At 39.5% G+C, this 22,633-nt stretch overlaps 1 protein-coding gene across 1 annotated transcript in view; it reads left to right on the top strand.

Annotated features, from left to right (window-relative positions):
* The window catches only part of MEGF10 (multiple EGF like domains 10), a 120,502-nt gene that overhangs the window by 12,634 nt on the left and 85,235 nt on the right, over nt 1–22,633 (top strand). The window contains exons 2-4 of the mRNA XM_083464414.1: nt 16,195–16,328; nt 18,638–18,739; nt 19,990–20,090. Of these exons, the coding sequence (XP_083320540.1) occupies nt 16,213–16,328; nt 18,638–18,739; nt 19,990–20,090 (319 nt within the window). The 5' untranslated portion in view covers nt 16,195–16,212. The remainder of the gene's footprint in view (nt 1–16,194; nt 16,329–18,637; nt 18,740–19,989; nt 20,091–22,633) is intronic.

The following is a 22,633-nucleotide window of genomic DNA, read 5'->3' as shown; positions in this document are numbered from 1 at the left end:
TAGGGGCATATATATTTGAAAGCAAGCTTTCATATGCATATCCCTAGCTCGTTGAGGATTTATATGCATTTGATATTTGAACCTAAAAAGCATGCAGTGAAGGCTACTGTGTGATGAGATCATAGCAATAACACAAGAAGGGGAGAGAAAAATTCATTCATCCTGGATCCCCTGGAAAGATGACCAGCACAGTCCTCAGTGATGCTCTAACTAGAGGTCACATATCGACAGCAGTTTACTGTTGTGCACATGTATTGCTGGATTGGTGCCACTGAGTCCTTCCTTGCTTGTTGATTCTGACTTCTGGCCTGTCTCATGATTCCTGGCTCCTGGCTCACCTCACACTGTTGCCCTCAGTCCAGTTCTGACAGACACCATAGAAGACAGAATCAATACTCAAAATGATAGTCTGGAACTCTGAACTGAAACCAGGAAGATGAAACACTCTGGAAATGAATACCATGTCTTGCATTTAGGTACAAATAAATGAAAAGCACTACTATAGTATAGTATGAAGGACACTGAGCTTGTAGCAGTGCACACAATCTAGGTGACTCGGTGGAATACAAGCTGAACATGAGCCAGTGGTGTAGTGCAGCTGTTAGAAAAGCTATTGCAATCTTGGTCTGTATCAACAGAAACACAATGTCTAAATTACAGGAAGTAACAGCCCCCCCCTTATTTTGCATACATATGAAATACTTTATCAAGTTCCGGGTGCCACATTTTTTGAAGAATCTGGATAAACCAGAGCATGTCCAAAAGAGTGGTCTGGTAACCCATGAAAAAAAATGCCGTGTAGAAGACTTGCAGAAGAGAAGATTAAGAAATGAGAGTCTTAAAATATCTGAGTGGTTTGTGGACATTTTGTACTACATTTGGAGAAAGATTCAGTTAGCCTCCGTTCTCTTGCATTCACTTTCCAATAGGTCTTTGACTGCTGAATTTTCAGAGGAAAGAATGTGGTTCCACAAGTTGTGGAAAAAGGAGGTCCAGTCTATAATTCCTCATTTAAATCTTTGACAGTTCAAAAGAGAAAAGATCTCACTCTTTAAACCCCACCATCCCATCTAGTCATAGAACTAAACTAGTTATGTTTTAATACTTGAATCAAATCTGATCCTATATGTTTTCTTTTATGTAGTGTCACAATATCCAAGATGTAGTCATAAATATTATTCTACTTTGTTCATAAGTTTTCATCTGGGGATTTGTTGTTTAGCTTTCTGGCATGGGAGAAGATAGGAGGTTGAAAAACTTTGCTAAGCCTCAGCAACTTGATAGCTTAAAACAGAAGCCTTGCTGGGCTTGCTTGCAGGATTTGAATGAACTAGCAGCTCAGATTTAGTGAAGTTATCTTAATTAACCCTGACTTACACTACATTAATTGAATAATTGATGCTATAACTCACAAGGGTGTTTGCAGTGGTGAAAGGAAAACAAAAGCAGTTTCTTTGTCATTGCCAATGGAATTGTGTTAAATAATTTATCTTGTTTATTCAGTTAGCTGTCACTAATCTATTAAAAAAACTTTATTTATTTATATACATTTGGAAAAAGGTGTCAACAAAATTTGCTTCAAGGAGGATCATATAATCCACTGAGAAATCTGAAACTCTGTTTTGCTGTTTAGTTGTGTTACAATTTATAAGAGAGGGTGATGCCAGGTAAGGCATATTCAGAGTAGAGCAATTGAAATCAATTTATATCAATTAAACTACTCAATTATTTGGTGATATCAAACTAAGAGTAGTTTCATTTAAAGATTCCACTTTTTATACTATGGGCATTATTAAGAACAGAAATCTGAGTTCTTACTGTTATAATCACTACTTCCTATATTCTACAGACAACACATAATTTATCACACTCTCCTAGATTTACCATTTTGGCTAACCTCACTTTTACTTATAATGACTGTAAAATATGGTTAGAGTAATGCATGTTGAAATATGCAAATTTTCCAAAAAGCCTAACAATTTGGAGCTACTAACACACTTGAATCAAGTCACTGCAAGTCTCTAATGATTCCTGAGAATTGCCATCGATGATTTCTAACTAGGGAAGTAATCATGGTAAAACATGTTCAGTAAATTTTTGATCATTGTCAGCAGTTAAGGAAAAAATTGAGGAGAATGTTGACACACCACCAGGCCTGAACCCAGAAACAGAGCCTGTCTAGGCTATCTGCTTCAGACATTCTTTCCATTGACTAGATCCAGCCTCCTAGGAAAAATGATCACTGTGACAACACAGCTGAATGGGTTAGAGTCGTTAGACGAATAAAGGCTTCACAAGTGTAGGGCTGAGCTAGACAGCCTGTTTCTATTCTGTAAGAGGCAACTTTGAAGAGAAGGAGCTTTATTTAACCATTTATTTTTTTAAAAAAAACACCCTTGTTTCTGAGTCATGCAGACATGGCGGGTGGGGTGAGTAAAAGGCATTGTGTTCTATTAGAGAAGTACTTTGAAAGTGATGCCTTGGAGCTTTTCATGAACTATTGTTAAAGGGTGTTATTGGGCTGCAGAACATCATTAATGACTTTAGTGGATTTTAATTATTGAATTTTTTTTCTGCAGATAAGTCACCTTCATTAAAATAATCACTTTTTTTAAAAAAATGACAGTCACATAAAACTGGCTATTTAATGTTTGTAAGATAGTATGGGAGAGCTGAGGAATTATTTTTGAAAATTACTCAATATACTGTAGTTGTTTTCTAGTTTCACCATTGCTCTATTTTTATAGAACAGTACTTAATAGTTTTGGGTGGAATCCAGTGTTGTGCAAGCAGATTTCTGCTCAGGAGACAGGCTTTCATCTTCTCCCTCCTGCAGCCCTTGTGTGGCTGTAAAATCTGTTCCAGAGGGTCCCCCAGCCCTCTGGAGCAAATTTTGAAGGCCCACAGGGGGTGCAGTGGGGAGAATAGAAAGATGAAGTCATAATGCATTCGTGGAATTACATTCTGCATGGGCAGCAATAGATAAACCCATGCCATTTAGACATCTAATTGCTATTATAGGAGCATAAAATCCAGCCATATTTATATTTATGGTGTATAGTTGCAGAGATTGTTGGTGCATACAGATAAAACAAAGCAGTTGGCACTGTTTTTCTTCCCATAGAGTGAGACTGGAGTATTCCCACTTTCCCACTGCATTTACTCCCTAGGAACTATGTTAGGGATTCCTGTCCAAAGCAGAATAATGAAAATACAACATAACATATTAATAGTGCCTATCCTTTGCGTGTTGTCTCAGAATTAAGAATCATTCGGTTCAATGGAACTAACTTTCAGATAAGAAGTATTACAGTCTTTGAAAGATTTCTTAACATTTACACACATTTATACACTCAAAATGTGACTGTCGCCATGCTGCAGTTTGCTTGGTCACAGAAAACTACAGCCTGATGACAACCTTTAGAGAGCTGCCAGGCCTTCGCAGTAGTATTGGAGGGCAGTGTTGGTGGCAGGAAGGCCAGGCAATCTGCAGAGGAACAGTCACAATAGTCCTCGGCAATTGTTCTGCTGCCACCACTGTCCACTTTACGGATGCCACCAATTGATCCTTCACTCCCAAGTAGGACTCCATGGTTGCCTGGGCAACGTGCTGCTATCTCTTTCCTCTTCATGGGAGGAAGTCTATAGGGGGTTCCTCCATAGGTCGCCTGGACTGCCCCCACCTCACTCGTGAGAGGTCTAAAGGGAGGGGGGTGCCTCTCCGTGGCTCATCTGGGCAGCTGCCAACTTCTTCCTTTTCGCAGGAGGATGTCTAAAGGACAAATTGCTTAGAATCACTGCCTTAATTGGCTCCTTCTCTCAGATGTTTTGGTATTCTAGATTAGACTAAGGTAGGATATGAACTCCACTCATTGAACTGTTACTGCAGTACATATGTACGCAGAAAACCATGAGAAAAAATAACTGTGTTGAAGCACATCATGAATGATATGCCATTCTCTTATGACAAATGTCTGCTACTCCAATGTTGTAATCAAACATGGTAGCCATAGGTGACGAATGAGTAAGCTGGTGGAGGAGGGACAGAGTACTCCATTCTACTATGCAGCTAGCATAGAAACCAAGCTTGCCACTGGAGAAGGGACACACACTTTCCCCATTTTCAGCATAAAAATGCATCAGGTTGTCTCAAGAAGGATGGAGCTCTTTGTTTCTCTATCAGTTCCCAGCAGGCTAGCAATACTTTTGTGGGCTAATTTGAAAGGTGTACCAAATGGAAGAAATGTGTGTTCATTAAGTTCATAGTATGGAGGCGTGCTTCACCTATTTAACAAAGATATTTTTAAAAAAATATGAACCTCAGCATTTGAATTTTCCTTTAAACTCAAAGCACATTTTCACAGCTGTGTGTCATAAATTTGCACATCTCTCCTGTCATACACATCTCATTCTCACAATGCTGAAATAAAAAAGCTTCCAAGGCTCAGTACACACTAGCAAAGCTTTGACAAATGCAAAAAAAGTAATCTTGCTAGCCACAATTGGTAATTTACTCGTTTAAGCTTTAGTAGTTTTAAGGGACGATTCATTGGATGACAGAGGCCTGTGTGTAAATTGAAGATACTGTGCCCATTGAAAGGTACATTTGGAAGGTAGTACTTCTCAAAACATTTTTTCTCCCACATAACATTACATTTATCTTGAAATTTCCTCTGCATTATTTATATTCAGCCTGACAGTACACAGGATTAATCACAGATTTTGGACTGTTTTCAATTGTACTTAAAAGAGACCTTTCTCTGTGTGCAAGATACGGAAACCCCTCTGAAGAGAGTGTCAGATGACAGAATTTACCAGTGTCACAGGAGTTTGGTGTATAAATTCACTGTTTAGCCTACTTTTATAATAGAGCTTTATTGCTACTTTAATCCACACCACATGCAGATGACCTGAGCAAACCCCACGGAAAGACAGAAGTCTTGTTGTGTGTATGTGAAACAGTTGCTCAAAATCTGATGCACCAGCTGTGGCTCGACTAGTTTGGAAGTCAAGGGAAACTTGATCTCTTAATCTTTTTTTTTTCACCAGACAGATATTGTAAATAACAACTGTTTCCTAACTGTATTCTGTCAGTTAGGGTTTGAATACAAGGCTTTAAAGAATCATGCTCAATGTGGTCAAAAAGTTATATAGGAAAAGGGCATTAAGAGAAAAGAAATTTATCCCCCACCCCCAGCAATATTTTTGTCTGGGTTTATTTGTCTTGTTCTGTAGCAGCGGCTGCATATTATGAATACAATCCAAAATACAGTGGTACCTTGGTTCTCAAACATAATCCATTCCAGAAGTCTGTTCCAAAACCAAAGCGTTCCAAAACCAAAGTGCCCTTTCCCATAGAAAGTAATGCAAAATGGATTAATCCGTTCCAGACTTTTGAAAACAACCCCTAAAACAGCAATTTAACATGAACTTTACTGAATAATGAGACCATTGATCCATAAAATGAAAGCAATGATCAATGTACTGTATTGTCAAATAAATGACAGTATTGTAGATGATTAAAATTAAAATTAACTTTTTTTCTTACCTGCACTGACGATAGTCATTGTTTGGATGGGGGGCTTTTATCCATTTCCACAGTCACACACACACAATCAATCAATCAATCAATCAATAGCTGAACTGGGTTCTACCCAGTCACAAAAACAAATTAACCGAAAAAGCCTCAAAAACAAAAACAAAATAAATAGCAAAAAAAAAGCACGCCAAACTTAATCCATTCCGGAAGTCCATTTGACTTCCGAAATGTTCAAAAACCAAGGTGCAGCTTCTGATTGCTGCAGGTGCCCCAGAAACAATAGCCGACAGCCGCATCGGATGTTCGGCTTCTGAAAAACATTTAATTCCGGGTTTTTGGCGTTTGAGAACCAAGGCGTTTGAGAATCAAGGTACCACTGTATTAAGTGTGCTTGTGCTCCAGTTGAAATCAATGGAACATTGCCGGGTGATTATATTCTCAAATCCCACAGATGTATCTGGCTCCTACCCTATATATATTTTAACTTTAATGTACTTTGATGTAATAGGGACCATTAATGATGGTTTCTGAAGGTAGTAAATTAGGGTAATCGGCAACAAAAAGCTACCCAGCAATCAGTGTCTTTTAAGTCTTTCATGACAGAATCCATGCATAATATCTGGGTAGCTTTCAATGACTAACAGTATATAATGTGAAAGAAACCATTAATACCAGTTGGGATGTAAAGTCTGCTCATGTAGTATGTAAGCCTTTTTTTGGCACAGAGTTTGACACACACACACACACACACACACACACACACACACTCTTCACACCCTCTCTCTCCAGTCAATCACTGTAAAGTGCTTCATAACACATGTTGCAATTAAGCTGTAGAACTTTCTCTCCCCCCCTTTTTCTCTTAATTTTTACTATAGAGAATAACTTTAACAAAGTGCCTCATTAAGTCCATAGCCACAGATTTTATTTTAGGAGAAATGGAATTGAAATAGCTGTAAAACTTGGATTATTGAATGCAGTATAACTCCTAGGTGCTTCCTTAGACAATGGTACCAATGACAATCCATTTTTGTAATGACAGATAAGCACCCTTTATCAGTACTATCCAGTTTCAAAAGGGGGTGCAGTCAGATTTAAATAATTCAATAAGTACTCTATAAGGAACATGGTTAAAGGACTGAAATCTTTTTTTTGCTTATGTTAATAAAAATACACTCATCATTCATTTCCCTTCAAATTACTGCTCACAGCAAGGAATTAGCTTCCAAATTCACTTTCAGAAGGTTTCAGATAACCTGAAACCAGAGCCAATTTACATATTTTAATAGGATGATTTATCTTGGAAAAAATATTAATTACAACAAAAAGTCTTTGATTGTTAGGGTTTCTAAGGCAATGCCTTTGTTGGATCCTTTTAATGATGAAGCAGGCTGTCTCTAAAGCAGATTCTGTTCACATTAAAGGAAATGAATGTGAGAGTTTAATGACATGGGGCATCTTTTTTCTTTTTTTAAAGTAGCATTAAGAAAAGTTAGATTGATATGAATAACAATTGAGAACTTTGATATCAAATTGGTATGAAATTATCAAAGTGTTTTCTGTGCATAATGTATAGGTTTGTTTACCACTATTAAATTAGTGTATATAGCATTATTTTGTATTTCGACTGCCAAATATCAGATGCTGTTTTAAAAGTAATTTCATTCATTCACCGGTTCCTCATTGTGGAATGAGGAAAGGTATGTACAGCAGGGCAGAACATGCTGCAGTGATGACATATCCCCATTCTGTATACTTTTATTGCATTTGTAGGCTCTGGATCATGAAATGTGGTGTCTGGTGGGCCACTTTCTTCCATGGCTTTCTGTAGTAGATCATGCAAGGAAAAAATGGCCTGGCTATACCCTTTGAGAATATGTGGAGTCTATTTTGAATTTTTAAAAATAAAAGCACAAGGTATGCTATATCTGAGGAGGATGAACTCTGTTCTGTTAAAAGAACTGTTTGAGAAAATCCCTAGGTCAAAGCTTTCCAAACATTGTATCGTGACACATTAGTCAGTGTGTTGTGCGGATGCTCCCCACGCTCCTCCCAGAGCTAGAAAAAGGTTAGTTTAACCCCCAGTTTGCTAGTAAAACTGAATTACTGTGTCGTGAAATGATGCATGTCTAAAAAGTGTGTCACCAACATGAAAGGTTTGGAAAGCTCTATCCTAGGTGAATTCATCAAATCAATTTTAATGTGAAACTGATGTAAAACATAATCCAAATAAATATTCTGAAAAGCTTAAACTTTTATATCGATAGGTTTGTTTTGTTTCTGCAAGCAGTAATTAACTTATAGCTTTTTCATAAAATGTTTATTGCAGGCCCCTAAGGTTATGTATATCCTAAATTTTTAAAGTTGCTAATACTTTTAACATAACTTCTTTTGGAATGCCTAGAAACAGAAGGACTAGTCTTTGCTTCTTTTCTGATATAGTACCTGTTTTTGTTTATGTGCACCACAAGTCTTCTATTATTTGTGGCCAACATTTTTTTTTTAAAAAAGATGCTATTGCATTTATAAAGAATATTACTCTATGGCTCTTCAGGTATACTGTTATTTTAAAACTATTTTTGAGCTCTCTTTTCTATATATTCATAGATAAGTTAGCTTGCATTTTCTCAAAATACAGTTTTGACATTTGATGCCTTAGCCTTCATTCTATGCCCTTAAAATACTCTTCATTATATTAACTTTATCAAATGCTTAAGGTATATTTTCCTTTATTTGAGTTCGTCAGTAAATACCTAATGCTGGTTATGGCAGTCCTCCATACCAAATGAGTTAACGATTTGCCTTGCAAATTTATATTCTACTTTATGTGCCATGAGCCAGATTATAAGGTATGTGACAGAATGTGAAAATATATACATGTGTGAAAATGATTTCCTAGTGTATTGCTCCTGCTGCATTTAATGCCTGTTATCTATTAACACTGCAAGCAGAATCGATAAAAGCAATCAAGTTTATTCATAGCCACAAGTTAACATGAGACTAATCACTGCTGACAAGATTGGGTCAGATACAAGTTTTGATAAGGTCAGCATTGGTTGCTTTAATTAATGTTTATGTCTGTCAACAAAAGATAACATTTTTGTTTTTATGTCCAAAGTCCCACATTGCTGCCTTGTGTTTGTTGTTTATTGTCTAAGAATACATTATGAGCAGAGATTGTGTACAGCAAAAGCCATACTGAGGTTTCAATACCTGTGGGACCAGAATGTATGAAAGAGTTAGCAATAATCGTTGGACTGGTCCTGTCCTATAGACGCTGAGCATTTAGTGAGCTCACTGCCTGCTGCTGCACGTTCTGAACCAGTCTGTAGTACATTTGCACATGCTTAGAGCTCCTGCCATGGGGTTGAGAATGCTGTTTGATGGGGTGTAGATGTACAATAATGTGGGGTGCTGGTTGTGCCTCTGGATGCTGACGCATGTCCTAGGGATGCTGGTGGCGCTGTGGTCTAAACCGCTTAGCCTCTTGGGATTGCCAGTCAGAAGGTTGGTGGTTCAAATCCCCGCGACAGGGTGAGCTCTCATTGCTGTGTTCCAGCTCCTGCCAACCTAGCAGTTCAAAAGCACGGCAGTGCAAGTAGATAAATAACTACCGCTGCTGCGGAAAGGTAAACGGCATTTCCGTGTTGTCTGGTTTCCATCACAGTGCCCTGTTGCACTAGAAATGATTTAGTCATGCTGGCCACATGACCCGGAAAGTTGTCTGTGGACAAATTCCGGCTCCCTTGGCCTGAAAGCAGGATGAGTGTTGCAACCCCATAGTCGCTTTTGACTGGACCTAACCGTCCGGGGGTCCTTTACCTTTTTTTAACTTTCACCTGCGTGTCCTAGGCTTGTTCCCTGTCTTGGATTTTTTACCTTAGTTGGAAGGATACCTGTGCAAGTACAGGTGTATGCACATAGAGTTCTCTACAGCAAGTGTGGGCAACATTTTTCAGCCCCAAAGGCAACATTCTCTGGAGGGCAACATTGCAAGGGTCACTTTCCAGTGGAGAATGTGGGTGAGGCAGAAGCAAAGGTGGGCAAAGAAATGGATATGACTCCTGCATTTGTACAGTATTGCAGCTATACAAAAGCCAGGGGGGGGGTTATAGACATGCTTTTACATGCATCCCTCCCATCTAGGCAAGCAAGTTAGAGTGATTATCACAGTTCAAGGACTCATTCCAGCTAGGCAAAAGGACCCATGAAGGGTTTGGCCTGGGGAGAGGGCGCATAAACTGGAGGGCCAGAGGGAGAACTCTGGAAGGCCGTGTTTGGCTCATGGTCTCGAGGTTCCCCACCATGAGGGTGAGAATGCTGACAGGGATCTTCATCCCTGTGGAGGTAGCCCTGTGCGTGCATATATCTGTGTTTGTGTAATCTTGCTTTGAACTTGCATGGCCACCCTTCTTGCGGAGCATTCTACACTGGCTCCCAGTATGTTTCCGAGCACAATTCAAAGTATTGCTGCTGACCTTTAAAGCCCTAAACAGCTTCAGCACTGTACCTGAAGGAACGCCTCCACCTCCATTGTTCAGCCCAGAAACTAGGGTCCAGCTCTGTAGGCCTTCTGGCAGTTCCCTTCCTGCAAGAAGTGAAGTTACAGGGAACCAGGCAGAGGGTCTTCTCAGTAGTGGCACCCTTCCTGTGGAACACCCTCCTTTCCAATGTCAAGGAGAGAAATAACTACACAAATTTTAGAAGTCATCTGAAGGCAGCCTTGTATCAGGAAGTTTTTTTTTTATGCTTGATGTCTCACTGTGTTTTTATATTTTGTTGTTAAGTCACCCAGAGTGGCTATGGCAACCCAGTCATATGGGCGGGCTATTATTATTATTATTATTATTATTATTATTATTATTATTATTAAACAGGGAACATGATGCCAGCTTGTGTGTGGCACAAAGGGAGCAGGGCTAGTCCACATATTCTTGCTTTCCCTTTCTTGTATTTAGTACCTGTGGTTACTGCATAGCAAGCAGCCAAATATTCTGATGTAAAAGTTGTTTACTATTCCATTACCCTTATTGCACAAAAAGAAAGCTGTATGAAGAACAGCATATGCCATTTCATACAGTTCTAGCTGTGAGGTGCCTTGCATATATTGTGGGGCTACAACTTGCATCAGCCTTAGCCAGCCTGGCCAAAAGCCAGGGATGCTGGATGTTGTAGTACAACAACATCTGGAGGGTGCCAGGTTGACTACCTCTGTTCTAGTGGGTCTGAAATAGCCCACCCCAAACCCATTGCTGTTGTTTTCCAAACCAGTTTAGTGCCGTTCATTTTGTGGGCTGCTCTGTGAGTAGAATAATCACCATTCTAAGTGGATGAAAACTTTAAACCTGCTATTCTTGCAGCTGTCATATGATGTGCAGCTGTTTAGATGATAGCTGGGCTCATGGAAACACACTCCCATTTATAAAGTCCTTTAGCACACTACTGGGATTTCAGCTTCTCCAAAGTGCTTTTGAGAACAGAGCACCATTTCAATATATGATTAGCAAAGAAAATATTAAAATTATGCTAAAAAAAGGTATATACGATATGTGATCACAAAGGTAGACTCGTATGTGAATAAATTGCCATTGCTAATTAATTTTTTTTGGGGGGGATTCTTACTTTGAAAGAGATCTGGAGTGGTCATACCAAAGAAGTTTTTACTGTCCTATAATTTCCTTTCCAATGGAAATATGTGGTGTTTCTTTAACTTCACGGTTTATTTTCCAGGGATACTAATGGAAAATCTAAACCAGTAATTTATTTGCTTTTCTGATATTGGGTGGATCCAGATAGCTGCCACATGCTAGACTAAGACACCCTCAGGTGTCTGCCAAATCCCATGGGTTCCTGTTCACAGTTAGGACAGTGGTGGACTTTAACTAGTGTTTACAAATCCACTTCACGTTCTTGATTGCACTTTTGTTTGAAGCTAACCATGGTTATTATTAACAATGGTGCAAATGCAATGCTTTTCAAAAAAACGAATTTCAAAAAATGCAAACTCACATTTAAGAGGGAGGCAAAGAGTATGAAAGCCCACTCACAATACCTCAATCCTGCTTATGGGACTGGACATGTTAGAGCTGCACTAGGTTTCATTCAAATCCAAGAAAACTAGGAAATCCCTCAGGGAAAGGGATTAGCGAGAGTGTGCCAAGCTAGTATCCTTGAATAAAAACCATCCCCTAACCATTACCTTTTTGTTGATTATTATGCAAGAGTGTGCCATCTCATTTCAGATCCTGTCCTCTAAAGAATTTTTTTTTTACTACTGCAACTATTTCTCATAATCGCAAACAATGCTATCTTTCCACCAGTTATATGGGATAGTCAGTAGTTTTACTCATAGTAGACTCATTGAAATTAATGGACCCAGGTGACACGTCTATTAATTTTCAATAGGTCTACTCTGAGTAGGACTAACATTGGATTCTACCCAATACCTTTTATAAGGTAAAGGTGAAGGACCCCTGGATGGTTAAGTCCAGTCGAATTTGACTATGGGGTGCAGCGCTCATCTCCGCTTTCAGGCTGAGGGAGCCGGCGTTTGTCCGCAGACTTTTCCAGGTCGTGTGGCCCGCATGACTAAATCACTTCTGGAGCAATGGAACACTGATGGAAGATAGAGCGCACAGAAACACAATTTTCCTTCCCACTGCAGCAATACCTATTTATCTATTTGTGCTGGTATGCTTTCGAATTGCTAGGTTGGCAGGAGCTCAGACAAAGCTCCCAATAAGTATCAGCATTTACCTTGACATGTCATTTCTACTGTGACACTCACTTATGTAATCTTCCATCTGGGGGCCTTGAAAAGTGGTCACTGGGTATCTTTTTAAAAATGTTCTTTATAAACAACATAACTGACATATGAAACTTTCAACCCCTTTATAGTTTGTGTTGTCAGTGTTGTTCATTCAGTTATGAGGAATCCTTGAGACCTTTATATTAATGTATCATTTAGAAATGCATTTCTGCATACTGTAGATAGAGTTAAATCTTCTACATTTTTTTTGCTAATATAAACACTTTAGCAATGCTAATCAGTTGTACTGATTTTCTGTTTTGATTTTCCTTAATAATTAAGCAAAAGAACTAGGATGCAATCAAGTTGTACACTAGGGGGTTCATGCAAATAGTTGAGTCTTCTTTTTTACATTAATCTTTTTTGTTAGAGGCATTCAGTAGGAAATTTATTGACATTTTAAGAAAAGGAAATACAATTTACCTGCATAATCTGCTTTAATAAGGGAAATCACTGCTTCATTGGAAATTAAACTGCAAGTGCACAACTTTTCATTCCTGGTTAATATAGCTCATTGACTACCACAGTATTAATGCTACTTAAGGAGCTTTCAAATCTTGACATGCATAGAACAAAGGGCTTGTGTAGCTGAGAAGTGCAGAAACCCATGAATGCAATTTAGCTCAGCCTAGTCTTATGCTGGTTTTTCCTCAACTGTGCTCTGGTACTGGAAGCAAATCTAGAATGGATATTGCTGCTTACAGGATATTTGCAGTTCAACGGCAGCATGTTTGCTTTGAGCGCAGAAGATCCCCGATTCAATACCTGGCATCTTAGCTAGGAATGTTGTCTGTCTAAAATCCCAGAGAGCTGCTGCTAATCAGTGTTGACAATACTGAGCTAGATGGACCAGTGGTGTGGCTTGTTTTAAGGTGGCTTTCTATGTTCCTAGGCAGCAGTCTTGCTTGCTGTGGCTACATTGGTGTCTTGTGCAATAAACATAAACTTCTAAGAGCAGAGTCACATCCCATGCACAAGCAAATATTTACCCGTGATCTATGGCTTGTTGGAAACAAATGCATCCTAAAGGCCATTCACTGTCATTCTTTTAGTCCACGGGTGTCAAACACAAGGCCCGCAGGCCGAATCCGGCCCACCAGACCTTGTCATGTGGCCCGTGTAGTCTGGTCTATACAGTGGTACCTCGCAAGACGAATGCCTCGCAAGACAAAAAACTCGCTAGACGAAAGGTTTTTCCGTTTTCGATTTGCCTCGCAAGACGAATTCCCCTATGGGCTTGCTTCGCAAGACGAAAACGTCTCGCGACTTTTTTTTCTTTGTCTAAAAACAAAGACATGTTTTGTTTATAAAGTTAATTTATTTTCCCTTAAATTTTTGAACTGCTCTTTACAGTATGTGTGACTTTAAAGAGCAGTTAATAAACTGTTGTACCAAATTTGGCTTTGTTTGGACTTTTTTTGACCATAGGAATGCATTAATTGATTTTCAATGCATTCCTATGGGATTTCGTGATTCGCAAGACGAAAAATTCGCTAGACGACAAAAATTGCGGAACGAATTAATTTCGTCTTGCGGGGCACCACTGTATATATCTGTGAGGGAAGCTTGGGCTGCAGCGCGCGCGCAGGGCGCCTCGGGTCCCTTCTGCGCAGGCGCAGGCCTCCCCCTCCTCCAGCTACCTAGCCGAGACTTATTTGACACAGCGAGGGCGGGGTTGGATATGGGAGGTCGCTGCTGCTGCTCTCAACTTCTTTTCGGGCTCGCCGGGGTGAAATAAGTCCTGGCGGGAGCGCAGCGCGCCTGCGTGAGGTGGAACGCGGAGAAGGGCAGAGCCAGCTTCGCACGCGTTGGAGAGAGGGAGACCGAGAGCGCGCTTGTGTTTCGGGAGCGCGCCCTGTGAATACTCGGGGCGGCGTGCTTTTGCTTTTCTTTTCTTTATTTGTTTCTTTAGGCGGGTTTCCGCGCTGCCCAGTGAACAGCATCCTCCGCCTCTGGGGATTCGCGATTCAAAAGCAAATTCGATACGCAAGTGCATGTTTTGTAAATAACGTCAGGCGCGGCTTCCACAGGGTGCGCATTGCACAAATTTATATATGGAAAAAAGCTGATAAGGAATTGGTTTATTTTTTAGGGTATCTACACATCATGCAATTTTTTCCTCAATGTTATTACAGGGTCCGGCCATCAGTTCCCGCCCTCCTCAAAGGTTTAGGGTAGGTAGCAAAGGGGAAAAAATCCAAACAAATGCTCGATTAAAATTTGGGGAATGAGAAAAATTAAAACCTGCACATCTTGTGTAACTTAAACACCAAGCCAAACAGGAAACAATTTTTATATTCATATATGTATTCAAATGAAATCAAGGTGTAGTGTTCCATGAACCAGAAGCTCTGCATTACTTAATCCAGCTGTTAAAGGTGTCATGGGCTTTGAAGACACTCGAACTTGAACCGGCCCTTTGAGGGTGACCAAACTGCTGATGCGGCCCCCGATGAATTTGAGTTTGACACCCCTGTTTTAGTCTCTCTCCCCCTACTCTTTCAAGGTTTGTGTTAATCTTCTATGAGTTCTGTTGATTATGTCCCTATAAGCAGAATTAGAGCAGTGAAGGAAGCCCATTTATAAATAGTCAATGGAAAGTTGACTAAGGCTGCAGTCCTGTACTTACAGACCCTCCAAGCGTCCCTATTTTCCAGGGATGTCCCTGAATTTAGAGAAGCTGTCCCGGTTTCTGATTTGACCCTAGAATGTCCCGCTTTTCCTCAGGATGTCCCTAATTTCATTGGAGAAATGTTGAGGGTATGGTAGGATGTCCCTATTTTCATCAGAGAAATGTTGCAGGATATGGAGTTATCCGACCCTTGAGCCATCTAAAGGCAGTCCTGTATAGGGAAGTTTTTTAATGTTTAATGTTTTATTATGTTTTTCTATATATTGGAAGCCTCCCAGAGTGGCTGGTGCAACCCAGTCAGATGGGCCGGATATAAATAGTAAAATTATTATTATGGAATAGGACATACCTATTTTCTTCAGATAAATGTTGGAGGGTATGTACACAGCTCAGGACCGCAATACCTCAAGGACCACCTTTCTCCATATGAACCTACCTGGACCCTGAGAACATCTTCTGAGGCCCTTCTTTGTGTGCCTCCTCCATGATAAGTCCAGAGGGTGGCAATGTATCTTTTCTGCAGTGGTTCTCCATTTGTGAAATGCTCTCCCCAGGGAGAATCTGCTGGCATCTTCATTATATACCTTTAGGTGGCAGGCGAAAACGTATCTCTTTAACCAGGCCTTTGGCTGATTGACATCCAATGCCCTTTTAAAATGTGTTGTGGAAGGGGGGATAGTTGGCTTGTTTTTGTTATGTATTTTGTGTTTTTATAGTGTGATTTTATGTTGTGAACAGCCCTGAGACCTGTGAGTATAGGGCAGTATACAAATTAAATTAAATTAATTATTAATAGTAATTATACTCACAAGCTGGAAGTAAGCGCCACTTAACTCAGTCGGACCTACTTTTGAGTAGGCATGCTATGACTGCACTGCATATTAAATAAACAAAAGTGACCTGTGTGATCTAGTCTGTTGCATCCGAGAACTGCATCCTAGAACATCCCCTACCTTGCTGAAGAAGATATTAACATGCAATTCTCAACGCCTTCATGTCACTGGAAGTATGAGTTCTTCCCCACTTATACAATGATACACCTGTGCCAAGTTTATTGTGCTTTCCACCATTCAGACACCAGTTCTTATTTTCATATATCCACTCCTATAGTCCCATCTGAAACAGGTTGCTTCATCCTCCATCAATGCAAGGTTGGACTTGGTTGTAACAAGTACCTAACAGTAATATTAGCAATTGTTTTCTCTTTTCACACAGGGCTATTCTGTGAAAAAGATGGTTCTTTATTTGGACTGGTTTGTTCACTTCCCTCTCATACTTTTGTACCACTGGGTGACTGCAACTTTATCCCTAAATCTTGAGGATCCAAATGTCTGTAGCCACTGGGAGAGGTAACATTTAAGAGCTATTTTGCTAGTAGTTTATGTCCATGTTTATGTTTATTTAAAGTGCATACTGCATGTATGAAAATAGATCTGTGTGCTCTGTATCCCAAAGCAAGCTATATAGAAAAAAATGCATCACTGAGCCCCTCCCCCCCATATATTCTACTTTAAAATATATCCATGCCTGGAATGGGAAATAGAAACCATTACAGTGGTACCTTGGGTTACAAACACTTTGGGTTACAAATTCCACTAACCTGGAAGTAGTACCTTGGGTTGAGAACTTTGCCTCAGGATAAGAACGGAAATTGTGCACTGGCAACATTGCGGCAGTAGGAGGCCCCATTAGCAAAAGCATACCTCAGGTTAAGAATAGTTTCGGGTCAAGAATGGACCTCCAGAACGAATTACGTTCGTAACCCGAGGTACCACTGTATAAATACCAGACACACTATAAATGGAAACCTTTAATCCAATTAACTCTGTGGGAGAATGTGCATATTCAAATTAGCCCTATTGGAAGCCATCCAGGTATAATTATGAAGCTTTTAAAATCTACCTTAAAACTTGTTGGTTTAATTATTTTCACATGGGAGGAAAATACAGCTATAATTTTAGTGCAGTGTGTCTTCCACTGGCAACTCTGTGCATACAAAGGGATGTGTGCACAGAGCTGTCTCCTTTGCTTAAATGAATGAAGGAATTACATATACAGGAGGAGCACAGCATATCCACTGGAGTTCTCATGCATACAGAGAGTTGAAGGGCTGTGGGTGAACATTTAGCACCATACCAAGCTTGCAAAAGCAAATTCAGATGCTTTTTTTATTCATTTTGGAGCCTTCAATTTTTTGTGTCTTTTCATGTAAACATCTGAAACATTGATTGCATGTTGTTTGATCCAGCGTTAGTTGTGCTTAGACCTACTGAAATCAATGGGATTTGCCGTAAGTTTGCCTAAATTTAAGTTTCATAGATTTCAAAAGGTCTTCTCTAAGCGTAAGAAAGTCTGAATCTAGCCCCTAAAACTAGTAGAAACCACCATTTTTTATATATATATATATATATATGTTTGACTGGTGATTATTTCTAAATATAGTATTCTTTCATTCTTCTTCCAATATTCAGGGGTGTGGCAAGAGGGAAGAACATATAAACCACCATCTGGAAAGTTACCATACCACTAGCAGTTGCACTGGAATAGATGGTAGTCAACAAATTACTTGTTGCTGCTTGAATCTTTGGCAATCCTAAAGGATAATTCCAACTAAATTGCGAACGTAGGGGGAAAGAATGAGATACTAGCTTCGAAGTGAATTAAGAATGAGCAGAGCACCAGGTTTATGCAGTACAGTCCTATGAAACTCACTGGGACTTATTTTATAGTAGGTTAGCATAGGAGCATGAGACACCTTAGTGAAATTACACTTTTTTCTTTGGCAATGATAAACAGAAACTGCCGTCCTGTGTAATTCATGTAGGTGCTCTCCAAGGAACCTTTATAGTTACTGTATTTAGACTTTTCATACATATTTTTGAGGGGTATTCATTCATTCATTTTTTTAAAAAAAACCAAAACAAGTTTATTCAGATGAGCGCCACATACTGAAACTGCTATAGATTTGGAATTAAGGAAGCAGGATTTCAATTCTCACATATTCAAATCTAAGTGGCGAGATTGCTTTTCTAGGTGCAAATCACATTTCCTCACATTTTGTGGTCCTCATTTTCAGAGTAAGAATATTTGTATGGATCATCCAGCTGTAGCACCACATTTGCTATATTAATGGAAATTTTATTAAAATGTTAACTATGAACAATAGTTCAGAAAAGCATTCTGGTTCACAATCCATTTCTAATGTTTGCTGTGTTGCCCTCCTTTAGCTGTTGGGACACCTCTGAACACAAATGATAGAAAGTGGAAGAAAACATTGCCTTAAAAAGTGGAAAACTCCTTTAGTAGATGCTGGCTGAAAACAGGCACTTACTTTCTGGGCTGCAACAAAACATTAGACGAATATATGCACGCAGGTCTGCACCAAAGGAAAAAAGTTTGCCACTCATCCTCATAGTTTACAATACTTTTCTGCAATCAAAGATGTAACTATAGTAAGCAGATAGTATTTGATGTAGAACAATTTAAAGACTAATTGATTGGTTTTGTCTGAAACAGGGTGAGTGTTCACTTTCACAGATAATATCTCTGAAATGTTGGTAAACCTATATATTTGTTTCCCTCATAATTATACTTTATTTCACTTAACAATCGTTCCAGTAGAGTACATACTTAATATTTTTGTTTTGTTTCTGTGCAGCTATTCTGTTACAGTCCAAGAATCCTATCCACACCCTTTTGATCAAATTTACTATACCAGCTGCACAGACATTCTGAACTGGTTTAAATGCACACGACACAGGTGATTCGCTTATAAACAATAAACTATGTTCTTATATTGCATTGCTAGAATAATCCTTTGTAGGTGATTAATGATTGTTTCACGTTAAAAAGAGTCTAGAATAATTTATATCAAGCACAAATGAGATCATATGAGTGCAACCATAGTTTGCATGCCGGCATGTGTGTGCTTCTGGGTATAAGTTATGCAAAGTAAGACTATGAGGTAGATAATCCTCTCAAGTGCTCACTGTATTTTACAAAGGATTATTGGGCTGTGGAAGATTGTGTGAGGTACTAGTGTGAAAATATGTTCCCTTTCTTTAGAGAATTACAGAGAGACTTGTAATGTTGATGCAGTGGCTTATTCAGTTTTTACTATCTGAAAATAGGAATTGATCACGCAGTTCTGTAGCATGCCTGCCATGTATTTTGATGGATCTTGTTATATGGGATATAACCATAGAGGGTGGTCATTTTTCAATACTTCTTGAACAGTAGAGAAATGAAGGCACTTCAGATTTTATGCTTGTACTGATGGTGCCATGAGCCACTGCAGTAACGTATGCTGTGACTCTGGCATGTGTTTTTCTCATGGCGGCCCCAGTTCCCTGGAATTCTCACTTCATTTTCTGCCAAGCCTCCCCAAATTACTGTATTTTATATCTGTTCTTAGTAATGATAGGATTAATGGTTTTTCTTTCTTTCTCTACACCACACAGGTATTCCTTGAATGTAGAGCAATTACTAAATTCTGAAATAAATAAATTCCTCTTCGAGTTCAGCTCAATTAAATCAGTGTGTATAACTACACAAATTCTGCTGTGTTAACCCTATGCTGGACACTCAAATCTATCCCAAGGGGGAGCGAATGTGGTGTTCTCCAGATGATGTTGGATTGCAGCTTTCATCATCCTAAACCATTGGCCATGATGATGGAGTCTTGTGGGAGATGGAGTCCAACAACATCTGGAGGGTATTGACTACCTCTGGGATAGATTGGCTATGTCTGATCAATCCAGTTTCCCACATATGAAGGATGCATTGCTGGCTTGAGTTCTAATAATTATTCAGCTTGTTTATGTTTGTATCTGAAAGTCTTAAGATATTTTTTGAAATAGTTGAACAGTCCAATATAGAATTAGTGGGAGGAATACTTAATTAACAAAGGAAAAGGAGGGTTGATTTATAGGTCAGCAATATCCCTAATTATCCATAGTTGGTTATATTCAAGTACTTGTTAACAAATTTTGCTTTCATGTGTTTTAATAGAATCAGTTACCGTACTGCCTATAGGCATGGAGAAAAAACTATGTACAGGCGGAAATCTCAGTGTTGCCCTGGATTTTATGAAAGCAGAGAAATGTGTATCCGTAAGTAAACTGATTTTTGCTACTATCACATTAGAATTTGCTTAAGTAATCAAGATTTCAGTTCTATGTGTACAACTTTTGGAGAAGTGTATTAGTGTTTCCCGTGACTATCTGATCTTTGAGAACAGGAGTCCAAATGACCATTGCCTGAGAACTCAAATGCTTCTTTAAAGAAATGTAAGGCTGGTTTGGTGATTTGCTGATGATTATCTTGACATCCACTGTGGGGCAATTGAGGGGAAAGCACACAGTAGCTGACGGGAGGCAAGGGTAAAGTCAGGGGCTGTCTTCCTTTGGCACTGTGCAAGTGAGAAGTTGCTGACTGTCTATCAATCTGTGGCATTGACTGCTGACACTAACAGAGGCTCTTAGTCAGTTAGTTTGTTCCCAAGCCCAATTCAATACACTCACATTAGTGTTCAAAGTCCTTAAGCGACTTATGCCCCAAATATCTGGGGGGGGGGGAGGACGCCTCCTTCCCTACATATACTCTCAGGGTACACATCAGCAGAGGGAGGTAAAAAAGGTAAAGGACCCCTGGACGGTTAGGTCCAGTCAAAGGTGACTATGGGGTGCGGCGCTCATCTCGCTTTCAGGCTGAGGGAGCCGGCGTGGGTCCACAGACAGCTTTCTGGGTCATGTGGCCAGCATGACTGAACTGCTTCTGGCACAATGGGACACCGTGACAGAAACCAGAGTGCATGAAAACGCTGTTTCCCTTCCCACCGCAGCAGTACCTATTTATCTACTTGCACAGGCATGCATTCGAACTGCTAGGTTGGCAGGAGCTGAGACAGAGCAACGGGAACTCACCCCGTTGTGCGAATTCCAACTGCTGACCTGCTGATCGGCAAGCCCAAGAGGCTCAGTGGTTTAGACCACAGTGCCACCCGCGTCCCATCTTGAGGGAGCCATCTTGGTAGCTCCACTGCTCTAATAAGTTCAGTGTTTGTGTGGCTTGGGAGAGGGTATTTTCTGTGGCAGCTACTAGATGGAGGAATTCCCTTCCCACATAGGTATGCCTGGCACCTTCAATGTAAAGTTTCCATTGTATGTTAAAGACGGACCACTTTGCCCTGGCAATCGATACCTGAGATATACTTCTTCAGGACCCACCCTATTACTATGATTATGATTTGTTTTAAACTGTTTTTAAAATTTGATTTCAAATTGTTGAACCTGCCTTGGGACTGTAGGATAAAGGGCAGGTAAGGAATCGTATAGATTGTAGTCACAGTACTGATATTTGTGTGGTTCTGCTAAATGCCCTCAGCCTCCATCATTGCTTTCCAATTGTTTCTTGTAAATGACAATCTTTACCCTTCTCACTTTATTGCCCCACAAGGGCAGCTGGCAATTCCAAATATTTATTTTTCAAATGATTCCAGTAATGGCCAGATAATAAGAAGTGGGCTTTCAGTAGTTGCACATTAACATCTGGTAAGCAGGTTGACCTCTGTCTTGGCAGAATAGTTTATATCTTTCACACAAATAACCTTTTCAGGCAGACTTTTCCATGTCTGAGAGCACCAGTGCACACAAAGTAATGTGATTTGCATGTTTGGAGTTGCCTCTGATGGAGCTTTGGAGAGAAAAGTGTTTTGTTGTCAAAATTTTCTATTTTTGATGTCCAATATCTTATTTGGTTTAAGGGCTAATGTAGTGTATCATTGCAGTACAGGCACTAATATCTGAAAAGAATATTAACTTTGCAGAACTGAAAAGTATGTGTTAATTCAATTCAATTACAATTCAATTACAATTCAATTCAATTACAATTCAATTACAACTGCTAATATCTAATAGAATTCAGATAAAATGTATTGTTTGGATTATATACTGGATGACAGCAGTTGTTTGTCCTCAGGTAGCAAAGGAAGTATCACAGAGCACTTAATCGTCAGTGCTTCCCATCTTTGAAAGTAATTCTAGAGTTCATTTAGTTTGGTATACTTTTTTTAAAGCTAGTAATCATATAAATGTTCAGTTCTAAAGAGGCTTGCTACAATTAAGTCTTTATAGGATTGTAGCCTTAGTGTGTATTTAACTACAACATTTTTTTTTAAAAAAAGATTCTCAGCACATAGTTGAGATTCTTAAGTGAAAACAGAAAAGGAGACAGAAATACAGGTCTAACATTATTGTGTTGGAGTTATCAGTATGCTTTCATATAGCTGTAGGGTCATTTCTTTATGGAGCCCAAAAAGCATTGTTCCTGATGGAGTGACACCAGTTGGTCACTGCTACATTAATCCAAACTTCAGTCCATAGTAGACCTTCCTGTGCAGGTGTCTTAGGGGCTTGCACGTCTTTTTGTCTTGACTTCAACAAGAAGATTTGATAGTAATTGAAAAGGCTGTATTTTAATTCACCCTCTCTGAATTCCTTTTCGTTGTAAGTGCCAATGCTGATGGATGCATAACTCTTCGACCGACAGCTCCAGTTGGCAGTTGTAAGTTCCTGTCTAGCATCTCTGGTGCCAGGATTAGAAGAGCCACTGATTATTTCTTCAGCTGTCAGTCAGCCAGGAAGATCCTTGTGTG

Source organism: Podarcis liolepis, assembly GCF_965112155.1.
Source record: "Podarcis liolepis genome assembly, chromosome: 11".
In the NCBI taxonomy this organism is placed as follows: domain Eukaryota; kingdom Metazoa; phylum Chordata; class Lepidosauria; order Squamata; family Lacertidae; genus Podarcis; species Podarcis liolepis.
This window is presented reverse-complemented; position numbering and strand designations above follow the sequence as displayed.